This window comes from Lampetra planeri, chromosome 38 (assembly GCF_965212315.1).
Source record: "Lampetra planeri chromosome 38, kcLamPlan1.2.h2, whole genome shotgun sequence".
Lineage (NCBI taxonomy): Eukaryota > Metazoa > Chordata > Hyperoartia > Petromyzontiformes > Petromyzontidae > Lampetra > Lampetra planeri.
This window is the reverse complement of record NC_136144.1, coordinates 9854077-9868320: the sequence shown is the minus strand read 5'-3', so window position 1 is coordinate 9868320 and position 14244 is coordinate 9854077. Positions and strand designations below refer to the sequence as shown.

General features: G+C 43.2%; 1 protein-coding gene across 1 annotated transcript in view; it reads right to left on the bottom strand.

Moving 5' to 3' along the window:
* The window catches only part of LRGUK (leucine rich repeats and guanylate kinase domain containing), a 21578-nt gene extending 7334 nt beyond the window's left edge, over nt 1-14244 (bottom strand). The window contains exons 1-14 of the mRNA XM_078612334.1: nt 13847-14244; nt 12011-12118; nt 11171-11252; nt 10926-11026; nt 10700-10781; nt 10093-10217; nt 9742-9885; nt 8202-8282; nt 5595-5681; nt 4560-4666; nt 2742-2861; nt 1883-1979; nt 1312-1425; nt 241-442 (exon numbers count right to left, since the gene is read on the bottom strand). Coding sequence (XP_078468460.1) covers nt 241-442; nt 1312-1425; nt 1883-1979; nt 2742-2861; nt 4560-4666; nt 5595-5681; nt 8202-8282; nt 9742-9885; nt 10093-10217; nt 10700-10781; nt 10926-11026; nt 11171-11252; nt 12011-12118; nt 13847-14092 — 1696 coding nt within the window. The 5' untranslated portion in view covers nt 14093-14244. The remainder of the gene's footprint in view (nt 1-240; nt 443-1311; nt 1426-1882; nt 1980-2741; nt 2862-4559; nt 4667-5594; nt 5682-8201; nt 8283-9741; nt 9886-10092; nt 10218-10699; nt 10782-10925; nt 11027-11170; nt 11253-12010; nt 12119-13846) is intronic.

Here is a 14244-nt window from a genome sequence, read left to right as displayed (position 1 = left end):
TTGAATTAAGCAAGGTTATGAGAGCTTGCAAAAATAAACAACGAGAGGGAATTCCAAAGTCGAGCAGTGCAAGGGAATAAGCAGGAAGAGAAATGTTTTGGATTAACGGCTCGTTACTTACCAAACATTTCCCGGAGTAAAACGAACACTACCATCAAAACAAACACCAAAAGGCACAAGGTGCCCTCCGTATGCTATGTACGCACGTTGAACTTCTTTTGCACCGTACGTAGCTGTCACCTGAGACGATGACTGCGTCGAAGAAGCCCGGCATATCCTGGTTGACGGCGAGGCAAGCGTCCAGACCGGCGAGCGACGCCTCCATCTGGGACTTGTCGTAGAGTCCACGCTGCAGCAGCCGTCTTTCGTAGCGCTTCCGGTCCAGGGGTACGACCAGCAAGTAGCGAGGCTCGAAGTACGTCCGCTTGAGGCTACGCGCTCCCTGCATTGGCCACAACGCATTCCTATCCATCATCACGTCATTTGACTGCTAAACAGCTGCTAATAATCAGAGAGTAAAAGCTGAATGTAAGCACTCACTTGGGAGCTAGACCAGCTGAGCCTATATCCGAAGTAGTCTGTTTGTATCAGAAGTCGCATGTGTTGCTTGTTTGAGAACTGTGCTTATATTATGTGCGCTTTTATCCAGGTATCAATTCACTACTGGATGAAAGCCTCCCCACATTGGGTTGACCAAGTGGGTTGTTTGAACATACTCCTATGACTCTAAGGCACTGAGGCTTGGTGAATATGGGATGGCCCAGGGTCTGGGTTCAGATACACTCGCCATTGATGTTAGCCATGGCTGGGAATGAAACTGCAGTCACCAGGCTCATGGTGCAGTGTGATATCCACTGCGCCACCACTCCACGCCACAATTGCGAGATGTTGACTCCCTTGCCTGGCATGAGGTCGTGGGATCGATCCCAACCCTGATGCCTGTATATGTGGAGATTGCATGTCTCTCCCCATGGTCACGTGGTCCTCCGATTTTTCCTTCCACATTTAGAATCAACGTGCATTTAGAGTATTTGGCTGCTATACATTTCCACACGATAAGCCACTTTGTTGAGCTATCATTTGTGGCCAGGTCACTTCTGAAAAAGAGCGATATAGCTCAGCGCGCCTTATCTAGTAAAATAAAAAAAATAGTTTAGTTTAGTATTTGTACACCCACTACAAATACAGCAACTTAACTTAACGTGTTTTTTTATATGACAGGCTGTTAAGATGATTTTGATGTATTTTCCGGATCTGTCAACAGCAGTGAACCCACCACGGGTAAAAGCAACGCAACTACCTGGTCCATACCTCCAGCTCCATGTGCACGGCACACGCCAGCCCATCCCTGGCAAGAGCTTCAACATCCTCGATGCTCAATCCGTAGCTGTGCCCGTCGTACTTCTCTGTTTGCAGAAACTTTCCCTGCAATCAAAGTTCCAAAGAATTGGCGTAAGTTCCTGGCATGGCGTGGCATGGCGTGGCGTGCCAAGCGTGGAGTGTTGCTGAGATACGTGAACTTTATTTATGAGCGGTTGAGAGCCGACGGCCTCCGACCAACTCAAGTAAAAAAACTACATTTAATGTGACGGGGTTTTTTTGTGCCCTCATTGGTGATTGGGCTGAGACCAACTAATTCACTACATTTAATAACCCAGTTGAATCACCTTTGTGTCTGCCCAGATTCAAACCCAGGATCTCAGCAGTAACAGCCGAGTACTGACCCCTAAACTACACAGCCACCTAAAAATGTACTCTGGTTCATAGAATATCATCAACACTTTCAGCACAACACCATTCCAAATTGCTCATTTCACACATAATATGAATACATTTGGCTGAAATATTTTTAGACTGGTGATGACGTAAGCAAATGCCTTACATCACAGACTAGCCTCTCAAAGGTCTCCTTGGTCACAAAGTGGTAGTCTTTTCCATCCTGCTCCCCAGGGTAGGGACTTCTGGTCGTGTGGGAAACACTGCAGAAAGCAAACCATAGTGGGGTTAGTGAGTGGTCATCACTTATACAATCACGTGTACATCCCTTTGTCTATTCACTGCTAGATAAAGGCCCACCCGCACCGTACATGTTGTGGGGGGGTATTTGAATAGACTTCACCACGCTGGTTATTGCAGTTTGGTGAAGGTTGGGAGCATATACGGGGGAGCACAGACGTACAAGATAGCAATGCATTCTGCTGCACTGCCTGCTGCTGCCCACCACGTGACCCCAAAGCAATGTATAACAATCACTGTGCATGGTGGTCACCCATCCAAGACAATTCAGGCTCAAGCCTGCTTAGTGTCCAAGATCTGAAGAAATCGGATGCATTCCAGGCGATTTGCTCAAAGGCACTTCAAATCACTTAAAATGTCACTAATTTCTTTTCAGTAGCTGCAAAGGAAACAATAAAGAGAAAAGTGTTTCAGAACTCAGCATTGTGAAGTAATTTTTACCAATGAAACAATGAGCTCATGGTGCCTTCACAACCCTGAGCCGTAGCGTAAATTCCACATCCCCATGGCAGATACAAGTCAATAATTGTTTAAAGGCTGCTGTATGTATGTTGAATTTCTTTCGCACCATACGTAGCCAACCGTGCAAATCGCAGGAGCAGACCTTGCCAATCGGAGGCTGCTAAGTAAGGCACAAAGGACTCTGAGAAACAACAACAGAAACAGCCGGAAGAAGTGAGCGCACGATCTTGACAGCCACTCACTCAGTGCCCGATCACACTCACCCATAGCCCAAAAATTCGCAGAATTCGCGGCAGATGCGGTGATTGAGCTCGCGCTTGCCGGACGCCCTGGGCCCCGTCAAAACGACCATGGGGTACGGCGTGTCCAGCGACGGCAGGGTGCTGCGAGTGGGAGGCACAAGTAATTGCGTCTCGGGGGCGGGCATGAAGGAATGCAACAGAGAGGCTTTGGAAGGGGAAACAGACTGACTATTTACATGTACATTTTCCACTGAACTACACACTAAACTAAACTATTACATTATTTGAAAACGATAAACTATGATAGCTCAACGAAGTGGCTTATTAGGTGTACATTTTCAGGAGCGAAATACTCTAAACACGTTTCTAAACATGGAGGAAAAAACTGGAGGACCCGGAGAAAAATATATGAGACCATTGGGAAAACATGCAAACTGCAAATATACAGGCATCAGAGTCGGGATCGAACCCACGACCTCCGGCATACAAAGCGAGGTAGTTAACATCTCACCACCGTGGCGCACATTTCCAGATTCTCTTAACCTTATTTAAGCATCTAAGCTATATTGTCTCAAAACAGTCATAGAACACATTTGATTTGGTGAGTCTGTATATTATTTTTCCCGAAGAGTAGTGCATTGCATTATTCGGTCAATTCCACAAATGATTGTTGACGTGTGGGAGGAAACTCAGGAACCTAGAGAAAACTTGAAAGGGGATAATGATGAAAATTCCACAAAAAACAGATTCAGGAACCCATTTGTTGTGCTGCAATTTCTTGCCCACCTTTCAACTGAACATGTTTAAGAGCTTCACATATCCACGTGACCCACCAACCTTCACCTTGAGAGCACTGGGTTACAGTCGTGCGATCTTAAACATTCAGTTATCGACAGAAAAGGCACAAACTGGACCCGATCCATGCTGGGCCTTGTATTGCACCACACAACTCGAGTCCTGTTCTATGGTGCAGCTCTGTGAGCTCGGCTCCTCCCCTCAATCCACCGCACCCCTCCCTTGTGGCTGGAAGGAAGTGATTTAACAAAACGAGGTTGCAAATATGTTTGGGTCGGCTTACACTATCTTAAGCGTAATTTATTATTTTTGTATTTTTTTTGGTGCACGATCAAAAGCATGGCCCCGAGGTTAATCTATTCGATAGACGCCAGGGGTGGAGCAGTGGTCAGAAGACTGTGAAATGAAGCCAGCATGCCGAGTTCAATTCCAGGACGCAGCCTACATCAGTGGAAAGTGGTGTGTGAACCGGTCCTGGGTCCACCTTCCCCATGGTTACATTTTTGAGCTTTTGAGAGAGTGCATTTTTTTTGTCCAATTTATTCTTTTTTTTTCCACCCAAAAAACCCACTAAATGCGGGACACAGTATATCCACCCGTGCTGTTTGAAGGGCACTTCACGTTAGACTATTACGACAATAATTCTATGTTATTTTGACGTATTTTAACTTATCCCTATCTTGGGACAGAAATATGTTTATTTCATGTGTGACTGAAAACAAGAGGACAACAATGCAGTTCTTCAGAAACTGCTGATGATGGTTTTTGCATAACATGCAAAGCCCGAGTGCTTTTCGTATACATACTCTTTGGTGCTTTCGGTAAAGTAAAAAGTCTGCATCAGCAGCAGGCCATGCTTTCCCACCTGATGACGGATGCTTGTGTTGTGCCCGAAACGTCGTGATTTATTTTATTTTTCTACCTACGTGACTTTACCGAAAGAACGAAAGAGTATGGATTCCTGCAGTCACAAAAGCTTAAAATCAAGATTTCGTACACATTTTTTGCTCGTGTTTGTTTGAAACCTGTGGAAGTGAGACCTACCTGTCAAGGACTCTTTGTGGCTGCAGCGTGCTATAAACCACCTGGATCACGTGGTCCCGCGCAGCTACCATCTCCGGAGAAGGGTTAAACCTGTTGACAGCAGCCACCTCGCACAATACACACACACATACACCTATTAGTCCTCTTCTTCTAATAATCTTCGTTGAGACAATAAGAAATTGACTGGCTATAAACTGAGGGGTGTCCTGGAACAAAGTTGATCATCCATATATTTCGTAAGATAGCCCACTGGAACACTTTACGATCACACATTAGATAGTGTTCTTTTTTACAGTATCATCTCCCCACAAATAGCCGAACATTGATCTAAAGTTATTTACTTTCTCGCCCACTTAATCTGTCTACTCTTAACAAAAGTTTGCTTCCTGGGTAATACAATTGTGGTTTATAAAAATATATATTTCCGGGACACTTCTCAATTAAAATATGTAAAAAACTACACCATGAGGGTGTTTCAAAAAGGAGAGACTTTATATTACTATAACCTATCTCAGCGCAATTTCGTTAACATTTTTGTAGTTAATGGAGCATGTCCCTGACCATCAGCTACAATATTTTCACCCCAGATTGTTCCACTAGATGACAGACGTATCACATGATCAATAATGGGAGCAATCCTTGCACAACTGTACATTAGAAGAGCAGTGAGTTGTTATTATGAATACACACTTCATGTATGTATACTGTTTGGCTTGTACACTTGTGTTAATTGTTTAAAATAATGATGCATTGCATATACCAGGTCGCCAACTTCCATTGTTTTATTGAAATTCTGCATTCCCACGTCTATTCTCCCTGCCTTCCCCAACCTGTATTGACCAGTGTGGTGAAGTATGGTCAAATAACCAACATAACCCCTATGGTGAGGGGAGGCCCTCATTCAGCAGTACATTTACACACAAGGTGTGTACATCTAAATGTACATCTAAGTTTAGATTTTCTTCTCAATTAAAAATTGTCGTAAATATTAAAATCATGAAAAGATTGTTGGATGTGTTCGACCCGGCCCCTCACCTTCTCCTCCACGGTGACCCGGCGGAGGTCAAGCTCCACAAGCGTCTGCAGCTGGAACACGGCGGCGATGCGGTGTCCTGGACTCTCCTGCTCGCTCCCAGACGGCCGGCATGCGGCCACACAGTGGAACAGTGGCGTACACTCCGCAATACGCATTTGCATTATACCAGTGTTCTTCATTGCAAGGCCCGCAGGCCACTGGCGGCCTCTGATGTGTTGAGGCCTCCACAATACACAAATGTGAAAACACCCCATTGTGCTGTCAAACCCAATGGTTTCAAATGTGTGGCAGCCTTCAAATTGATGTCTTATCGCCAAAAGTGTCTGTCCCTCTGAAAATTAGTGAAAAACACTATATTATACGGATGCCTTTAACAATGTAATTAGGTTTTATTCAAACATTTTATTTCAAATGTAGCAAATTATAGTTTATGAGTAACCAGTGAGCAGAATGTTCCCAATTGTGTGTGGGATTATATACTTGGGGAGAGAAGTGTCACAGTAGCTACCACGCTGCACAATTAACCCGCAAATCCTGAGTTTGATTCCTGGCCACGGTTAACATCAGCAGTGAGCGATTTCCGCACAGGTTCTGGCTGCCTTCAACAACCCGCACTGACCACAGTGGTCAAATACAAACAACCCCTATGATTGAAAAGGTATGGGGAGACCCAAATCCAGCAGTGGATTTAACACACGGGAAGTAAAATTAAATACATACACACATGTAATGACTCACGTATACACACACAGAAGCTTACGGCTTTAATAAATGGTCAAGATATTGGAGTCCGTGCCAATCATAGGAGTTGGTATTATATAAACAAGAGGTGGCCCCATTCAACCCCATCTATTCACTGACATGTGCTAGCCACACCTCACAGTCCACTCTGTACACAGCAACATTTTCATTACACCTCTCCCCAACACAAAGATGACAACGGTAGTCTTAATACTCTTTGGTTCTTTCGGTAAAGTCACGTAGGTAGAAAATAAAATAAATCACGACGTTTCGGGCGCAACACAAGCGTCCGTCATCAGGTGGGAAAGATGACGGACGCTTGTGTTGCGCCCGAAACGTCGTGATTTATTTTATTTTTTGTTTTATTTTATTTTCTACCTACGTGACTTTACCGAAAGAACCAAAGAGTATGGATTCCTGCAGTCACGAAAGCTTCAAATCAAGGTCGTCTTAATCTAGAATTGAAGCTTTCGTGACTGCAGAAATTATACTCTGGTTTTTTCGGTAAATTTTATTTTATTTCTACATACGTGACTTTACCGAAAAAACCAACGAGTATAACGGTATTCTTATAAATTATAACTCGATGTGCAATTCTTATAATCAATATATTATACACTGTAAATTTTGTATGGCTTATTGTCATTCCACTGCTGGATAAACGCCTTCCCATGCGAGTCGGTCATGTGAACCTATGTAATGCACAGATTAGTTTGTGAAGAATGTGTGCGTGCTATTGTACAAACCAAATAAACTATACGGTGTGCTGTGAGTCTGTCCACCCATCCCACCACTGCCCATCCCCATTCCTCACGACAGCTTCACAAAGTGTGAGATTTCACTTGGTACGCGGCAGGGAACCTCTCCAACCGTGGGGTGGCGGTGCTGCGCTGTGTAACCGTGCACACGCACTCGATCAATTGTTGTGTTTTTTATACAGAAACTACTACAATGGGACTGCATGGCAAAACACAGTACAATCCAAATAATCATAATTTTGAGTAGGAAAATGCAGAAAGTCATTTTACACAAATAACTTCTACCAAAGACCGATTACAAATGGACCAAAATTATTTTTATCCAACGGATGAATCTCAGAAGCTCAACTCGGGGAACGTCATCTCTCCTTACCTGCTGCTGCCCCATCACCTGAAATTACATCTCGATTAATCTGCAATGCCAACTCCTTTGCACTGTACAGGTAAAAGCCGAAGATTAATCAATTCCTCTTTGCCTCGTTTCTCGTAGTGTTTTCATTCACACCTAACCATAATGGCATCTCATTTTGCTCGCTATCTTACTGCACTCCATCCCCGAAGAAAATAACCTTAACAACAACTTACCTTTCCTATTTCCTCTCAAACCACACCCCCCCTCCCCCTTTGTATGCAAAAATTGCGATGCGGCCACATTTAGACACTTGAAAAATCACAAATTATATTACTGTATCTCCTCCAAACCACGTGAAATGATTTTACAATTTACAATGCAATTTGGAATTGCATAACATCTAAATGCAACTGCATCTTAAGACTGTAGAGAAACAACAATCATATTTCTTTCATAGAGGGAATCAGCCATAGGTAGAGGGGAAAACGAATGTCTTGAGCCTATACTTGAACTGGGCAGGAAGTCGACAGCATGGATGGCAGGGGAAAAGGAGTTCCAGATAATGGGGACCAACAGTGAGCAACATCTCACTGAATGAAGGTTGACTGAGAATTTCAATAAAAAGTTGACAAATTATGACAATACCACTTCAAGGGATAGTGTTGGAATAACTGCCGGCCCAGCATCTTGTTTGTTTAGAAGTTTTAGATGTGAACGTAAAATGAAGGGAAACTAGTACTCAGGTACTCACTCACCTGCACTGGGTTTCGCAGCAGATTCAGCACCCTCAGTAGTGACAGGTCCTTAATGTACTTCACCTCGGCCAGTTCCGTGACCTGCAGACATCAAAGCCGACCACTCAAAATGCACATCCACTGGCAAGGATGTTCATTATGGATGTAACAATTCATGGATTAAGATCAATTATTAGACTCATGGCACATGCACTGAACTGCACATGCACTAAATGTAATTGTTATATGGGCAATTTCACAATTAGGGAACCTCAGTCTTAAATGTCAGACTCATCCTAACACTGCATTCTGAAGGTAGTTATCTATAGCAGCGGTCACCAACCTTTTTGGCACAAGGGACCGGTTTCATGGAAGACAATTTTTTCACGGAACCGGGGGGGGGGGGGGTTCATCATTGGGTCTTTCCCCCTTTTCAAAGAAGTTCTCCAGCGACGTTTGTTTTTTACTCATTCTGGCTAGGGGTTAGCAGCTTGTGGGCTCACCAAAACTGTGACTGAGACAAGTGCACAGTGCGGAAAATAGGCGCAGACGGAAGTGGTAAATAATAAAATAATGGGAGCAGGCCACGTGCGGACTCACCGCTCTCACCTCCTGCCATGCAGCCCTGTTCCTAACAAGCCACCGACCGGTACCGGTCCGCGACCCAGGGGTTGGGGACCCCTGGTCTATAGCTTTTGAAAATATGGATTATATATGGAAATCAATAGTTTGACACATGAACGAAGCTGAATGCATTGTCAGCTTCCCAGCACGGATGAAAATGTTACTACGTTCCACGCCGTGGTCTTTTATGAGCATTTATCTCTTATCTAAAAATATTAAGAAAAAAACGCCTCTATTTCTCAAATATAATTTTAATTGAGTGACATACTATGCCCAAGTAAAAAGCCACATAATTAATATAAAAATGATTAGCCATAATCTTTGAAGTGTCTGAAATGTATATCTTCAAAATAGTGGAAATTCCCATTTATAGAGTGACTGAGTGACTGATGAAACTTATAATGATGTCAATACAGTTGTTTATAGTTACATTTTATGATTTTGGGCCAATTTTTAAAAATAAATATACATTGAATTATGGAGGGGCTGAATTATCACATTCCTTTGGCTCATGTAAAGCTCTCAGAGGAAGATTGGAAAGGGATACTGTGGCAGGCATTCAGGATAGCCAACCGTGATAATCGGGAGTGCGGTTGGGGTAATGAACTGTCCAAATAACCTGGAATGTGCCCAATCTTGTTAGATCTCAAAAGCTAAGCCGGCTAAAGACTGGAAAGTCCTTGAAATGCCAACCACCATGCATATGTATGATCATCATTCATACTGTATAGGCTGCAGGACTAAATGGGGGACAGCAGAAGGCAGTTCAGCTAAATTAATTGTTGTATGATACTTCTATGCATCTCACCTTCACCAACCCGCATGGACCAGCGTTGTGAAGTATGGTCAACCCCCATGGTGTAGAGAGGCCCTCATCCAGCCAGCAGTAGAATATGTATGAGATGCCATAGGGTTAGGCTATATAGGTGCCACAGACCTGATTCCCTTCCATGTCCAACTCCTGCAAGCGGTAGTGTCCCTCCAGTCCCTTGAGGCTCCGTATCTTGTTGCCAGACAGGTCCACTTTCTCGAGCTTCCAGAGTTTTTCCAAACCTGTTATTTTTCTTAGGTGGTTGCCTCTCTAATGAACACAATAACATCCTGTATATTTAAATTCCGAAGGGGTAATAAACTCCCCCCAGGTTATGCATTTCAGTGTCGCACAGTGTGGTCTTTAAAAACACGACGCTTCGATACGTTTCCGTGCAACCTGCACCAACAAACGTTGGAAGTGGACAATACGCAGACACACAGCTATCCCGGAAAACGGGACAATCGTCCAACGCACCAGACAGAGATAGCGCAGAGGAAGGCTGCCCAGCCCATCGAGACGCCGAATGCGGTTGTGTGCGAGGCTTAGATAAGCCAGGCTGCCGCACTCCTCCAGACCGATGATTTCACTGATGTTGTTGTCTGGCAGGGCAGACGGCGGTTGAGGAATAATAGCCAAATGGAGTTGAAACAAACCAAGATATGGCCTGCATAAAGAGACAATATTAAATACCAAAAGAAGAATTACAGTATAGTATCTGTACAAAGTGTAATGCTACATCAATTCATGGATGAAAATGTATTACGCTGACAAGCCGTGCATAGAATCGTATTTGTGCATCGATTGTGTTCAATTTGTATATGCTGTATGTAATGAGCTCACGTGACCCATGCAGTCACTAGGGGTGTTATAGTGCACTAACATGTAAAACATATATCCTTGCTTCTTGAATAGTGGCAACCCCAAATCTTGACAATTCATCGAATCTCATCACTGGCATATCTTTACAGGTCTAATAGTTATACAACTGTACATATTTTAAATGGGCAAACATCGAAAGTAAACATGTAATGAGGTCGTGACAATTAATTCATGCACCTCAAATGCACATGCCAAAGGATACTGTCAAGAACAAGCTTTGTGAGGGATTTGTAAGCAGACAGATCCTTCATCTCACTGATGGTGTTGTATGAGAAATCAGCCTCCTATAGAGGAAAAATAAGGTTGCACAACAAATATTACGGCAACGTATTAACAAACAAGTCAATGAAAACAATGTATTGATGGTAAACGCAAAAGTACACTCACATGCAATTTGGTAAATGCGTTTGCTTCTCCAAACAACTTACCTTGAGGAAACGGAGAGTAGAAAATTCAAATAGCTTTGTCAGCTGGTTATGCGAGACCTTCAGTTCCACAAGATATGGCATGTTGCCAAGAATAGAAAGCTCTGAAATATATTCAAGATGGAAACAACAACAGTTTATGCAATGTTCTGGTAAGAATAACAAAGTTGCAAAATAGTATTATTGCAAACTCATTCAAGCGTATGATAAAAGGCAAAAACATAATAATTAAAATGTGTCTCTCTTACCTTTAATCTTATTGTGAGAAAGGTCCAGTTTTTGTATGTGAACATAGCCAGATAGAATCCCAATATCTTTGAGCCCATACCCCTGTAGAGTAAATGAATGCAAATACAAAAATACGTGTGAAATATTTTAAATTATAATCACCACACATCTATAAATACATACGAGTACAAAGTTATTCTACTAACAATAACCGTGTGGTCAAGTTGTAAAGCTTGAACATTTGGACTTGCGTCCACATGTAATATATTACTAGGTATGTTACTCTGGATGAAAATCACTAACTTAATGTATGTATGTTGTTGAACTTATTTCGCATGATACGTAGCCAACCGTGCTAATTGGAGGTGCGAGCCTGTGATCCAGCACTTTGGAGATCAGGGATGGTGTATCACAAAGATGTGTCAAACCCTCCAAACTCACTGGGATGCAAGTAGGCTTCAAGGTGGCAGTAAAAGCATGACACCATACATCTTCTGTGAGTGTGTGTTTTCTCTGGGCATTCTGATTTCCTCCCACATAACATAAGTGCCAAACATCTTAACACTGGATAATCCTTCAATTTTTTTTTGGAAACTCAGTGAGGTTTTCGTTCATAAATCATAGCATATGGCTTCTAAATGAGCTCATTTTAATTCAGTAGTACCCGCATAAAATCAGACCCCATGGGAGTAAGTCCAGCTATACGGTACTTATATTGAAGTCTACCTGTATCAGAAATTTGCCATTGGCTTCTCCACACCAGCGTATTGTAAGGACATGATGCCTAAATCAGATATGTGTTCATGTACAGTGTGCTTAAATCCAGCTTCTGCTGTAATACATCTGAATATTGTCCTCACGGGGAGTGCCAGGTGGAGGTACACCAGATCTGTGCCCAGAGCCGAGTGGCCAAGGCAGGAGAGACCATGAGCCGCTGTATCCTGATCCAGCACCTCGACCACTCGGAGCTGCAGGTGACACAGATACACAAAAAGAATCGAAGCAGTGGCGTAGTAAGTACATTATCAGCTCAGAGGGTGCGGCAATTGGTCAGGTGGGGCCCCAACATTTAATTTGTTTCGCACGATTGCAACTAGGGTATATATCACGGCTCCTCTTTCCTACATAACATTATTAAGCATTTTCATAAAATACATTTAAACCGCGTTTAGAATATTTATTTTGTTATTTTACACTGTTGAAAACATCTCATTGGGATTGTCAAGGGGGCCCCAACTTGTAGCTTTGGCCACCAGGGGGGGCCAAGGCATCGCCTTGCCCCCACGAGTTATGCGAGTGGGGTAAACGTACTGCGAGTGAGCTCATACTAAGGTGGGCCTGTTGCATGACTGGGCGGTGTAGTTTGCGTCGCACCCAGAAGTTAGCGTTACATGGTGTGGACCAATCAGTTTCAAAGACAATGCATATATTGCCGGAGCATGTTTCTTTGGGTGCATGTTCACCACAAGTAAGTGTGGTTAATGTAGGCAGCATTCCTTGAAAAATTATTCTGTTTGGTGTTTTAACATCTTAACACCTGTTTTATTGCCAGAAAGGGTAGAACCTATTGTTATATTTTGATACTGGCACGAAAGGTCCCATATTGTAGCTGCTCACCCGAGCTATAAATACCCTGACAGTGCATTGTCTTTGTGCTGTTCGCCTTTTGGCTCTAAATAAAGCTGTCTCTTGCGTGGCCCAATCAGTTTCAAAGACAATGTCGATATTAATTATCAAAGCAATGTTTTTTTGTTTGCATGTTCACCACAAGTACATGTGGTTAATGCAGACAGGATTCCTTGAAAAATTATTCTGTTCGGTGTTTTAACATCTTAACACCTGTTTTATTGCCAGAAAGGGTAAAAACCTATTGTTATAATTCAACTTTATCTCCACGGGGCTTGATTTAAAGCTTTCGTGACTGCAGGAATTCATACTCCTTGGGTCTTTCGGTAAAGTCACGTAGATATAAAAATAATAAATCACGACGTTTAGATCGCAACACAAGCGATCGAAACGTCGTGATCGATGGTTGCGAAGAGGCTGGGTTTATGAAGGAAACTCAAAACTATTCTCATTTTACCAGGTAAGGCCCATTGAGCTGTGTAGCTGTTTTTTAAAAGCGTGCTGGCTATCACAAATGATAGCTCAACGAAGTGGCTTATCACGTGGGAATTTCTATCAGCCAAATACTCTTAAAAGCGTGTTTCTAAACGTGGAGGGAAACACACGGACGACGCGGAGAAAACAATCCTCCTGCATCAAATTAAATCAAAGTGGAGTATATGAAATGGATGACAATAAAGACAATGGAATACGAAAAATGAGGATGTAGAAGTAAACTACTGAGATTTGGATCGATGGAGTTGTGGTCGGGGTTTGCTTCGTGCGATGGAGGGCGATCGTGACAACGCCGCACGAAGATGATGAATGTTCTTCTTGGTTCTTTCGGTAAAGTCACGTAGAAGGGAAATAATTATTTTATTATGTTTTTTATTCTATTTTTATTTTATGTTTTTATTTTATTTGTATATTTTATTTTATTTCATAATTATTTTATTGTTTTATTTTTATAAATTTGTATTATTGTATTATTTCCTTTCTACGTGACTTTACCGAAAGAACCAAGAAGATGAATCCCTGCACTCACGAAAGCTTTAAATCGAAATGATGAAAGTTGTGCTCAGCTGCTTCACCTCTTGGCCGGCTCTCGGCGCCGGCAAAGCGTGTCTGCCGTCGGGCCTCGCTTCAAAGGCGACGGGAACCGAAGTCTCGTCACCCACGACCTCCGCTGCGTCGTCCTCATCCTCGTGGTCGTGGTCGTGCACCTGCAAGAGGTCGGCGAGGTGCAAGATGTTCACCTCCTGGCTGCCCAACAGGTTCGGCCTCCCGAAAGACGCGTCGAAAGGCGACGTGGCGCCGATAGCCGCCGCCCTCTCCATCAGAGCGTGGCTATTGTGGCGCTGTTTGTGAACGCTGTGCGTTGCCTGTCGTCGTTTGTGATTGTAATCGCGACGAGCATTGATTGGCGTTCGAGATGCGTTGTTGCAAAAAACAAAAAGGCTTCGGCGGTGCCGGTAGGCCCTGGGCGCGT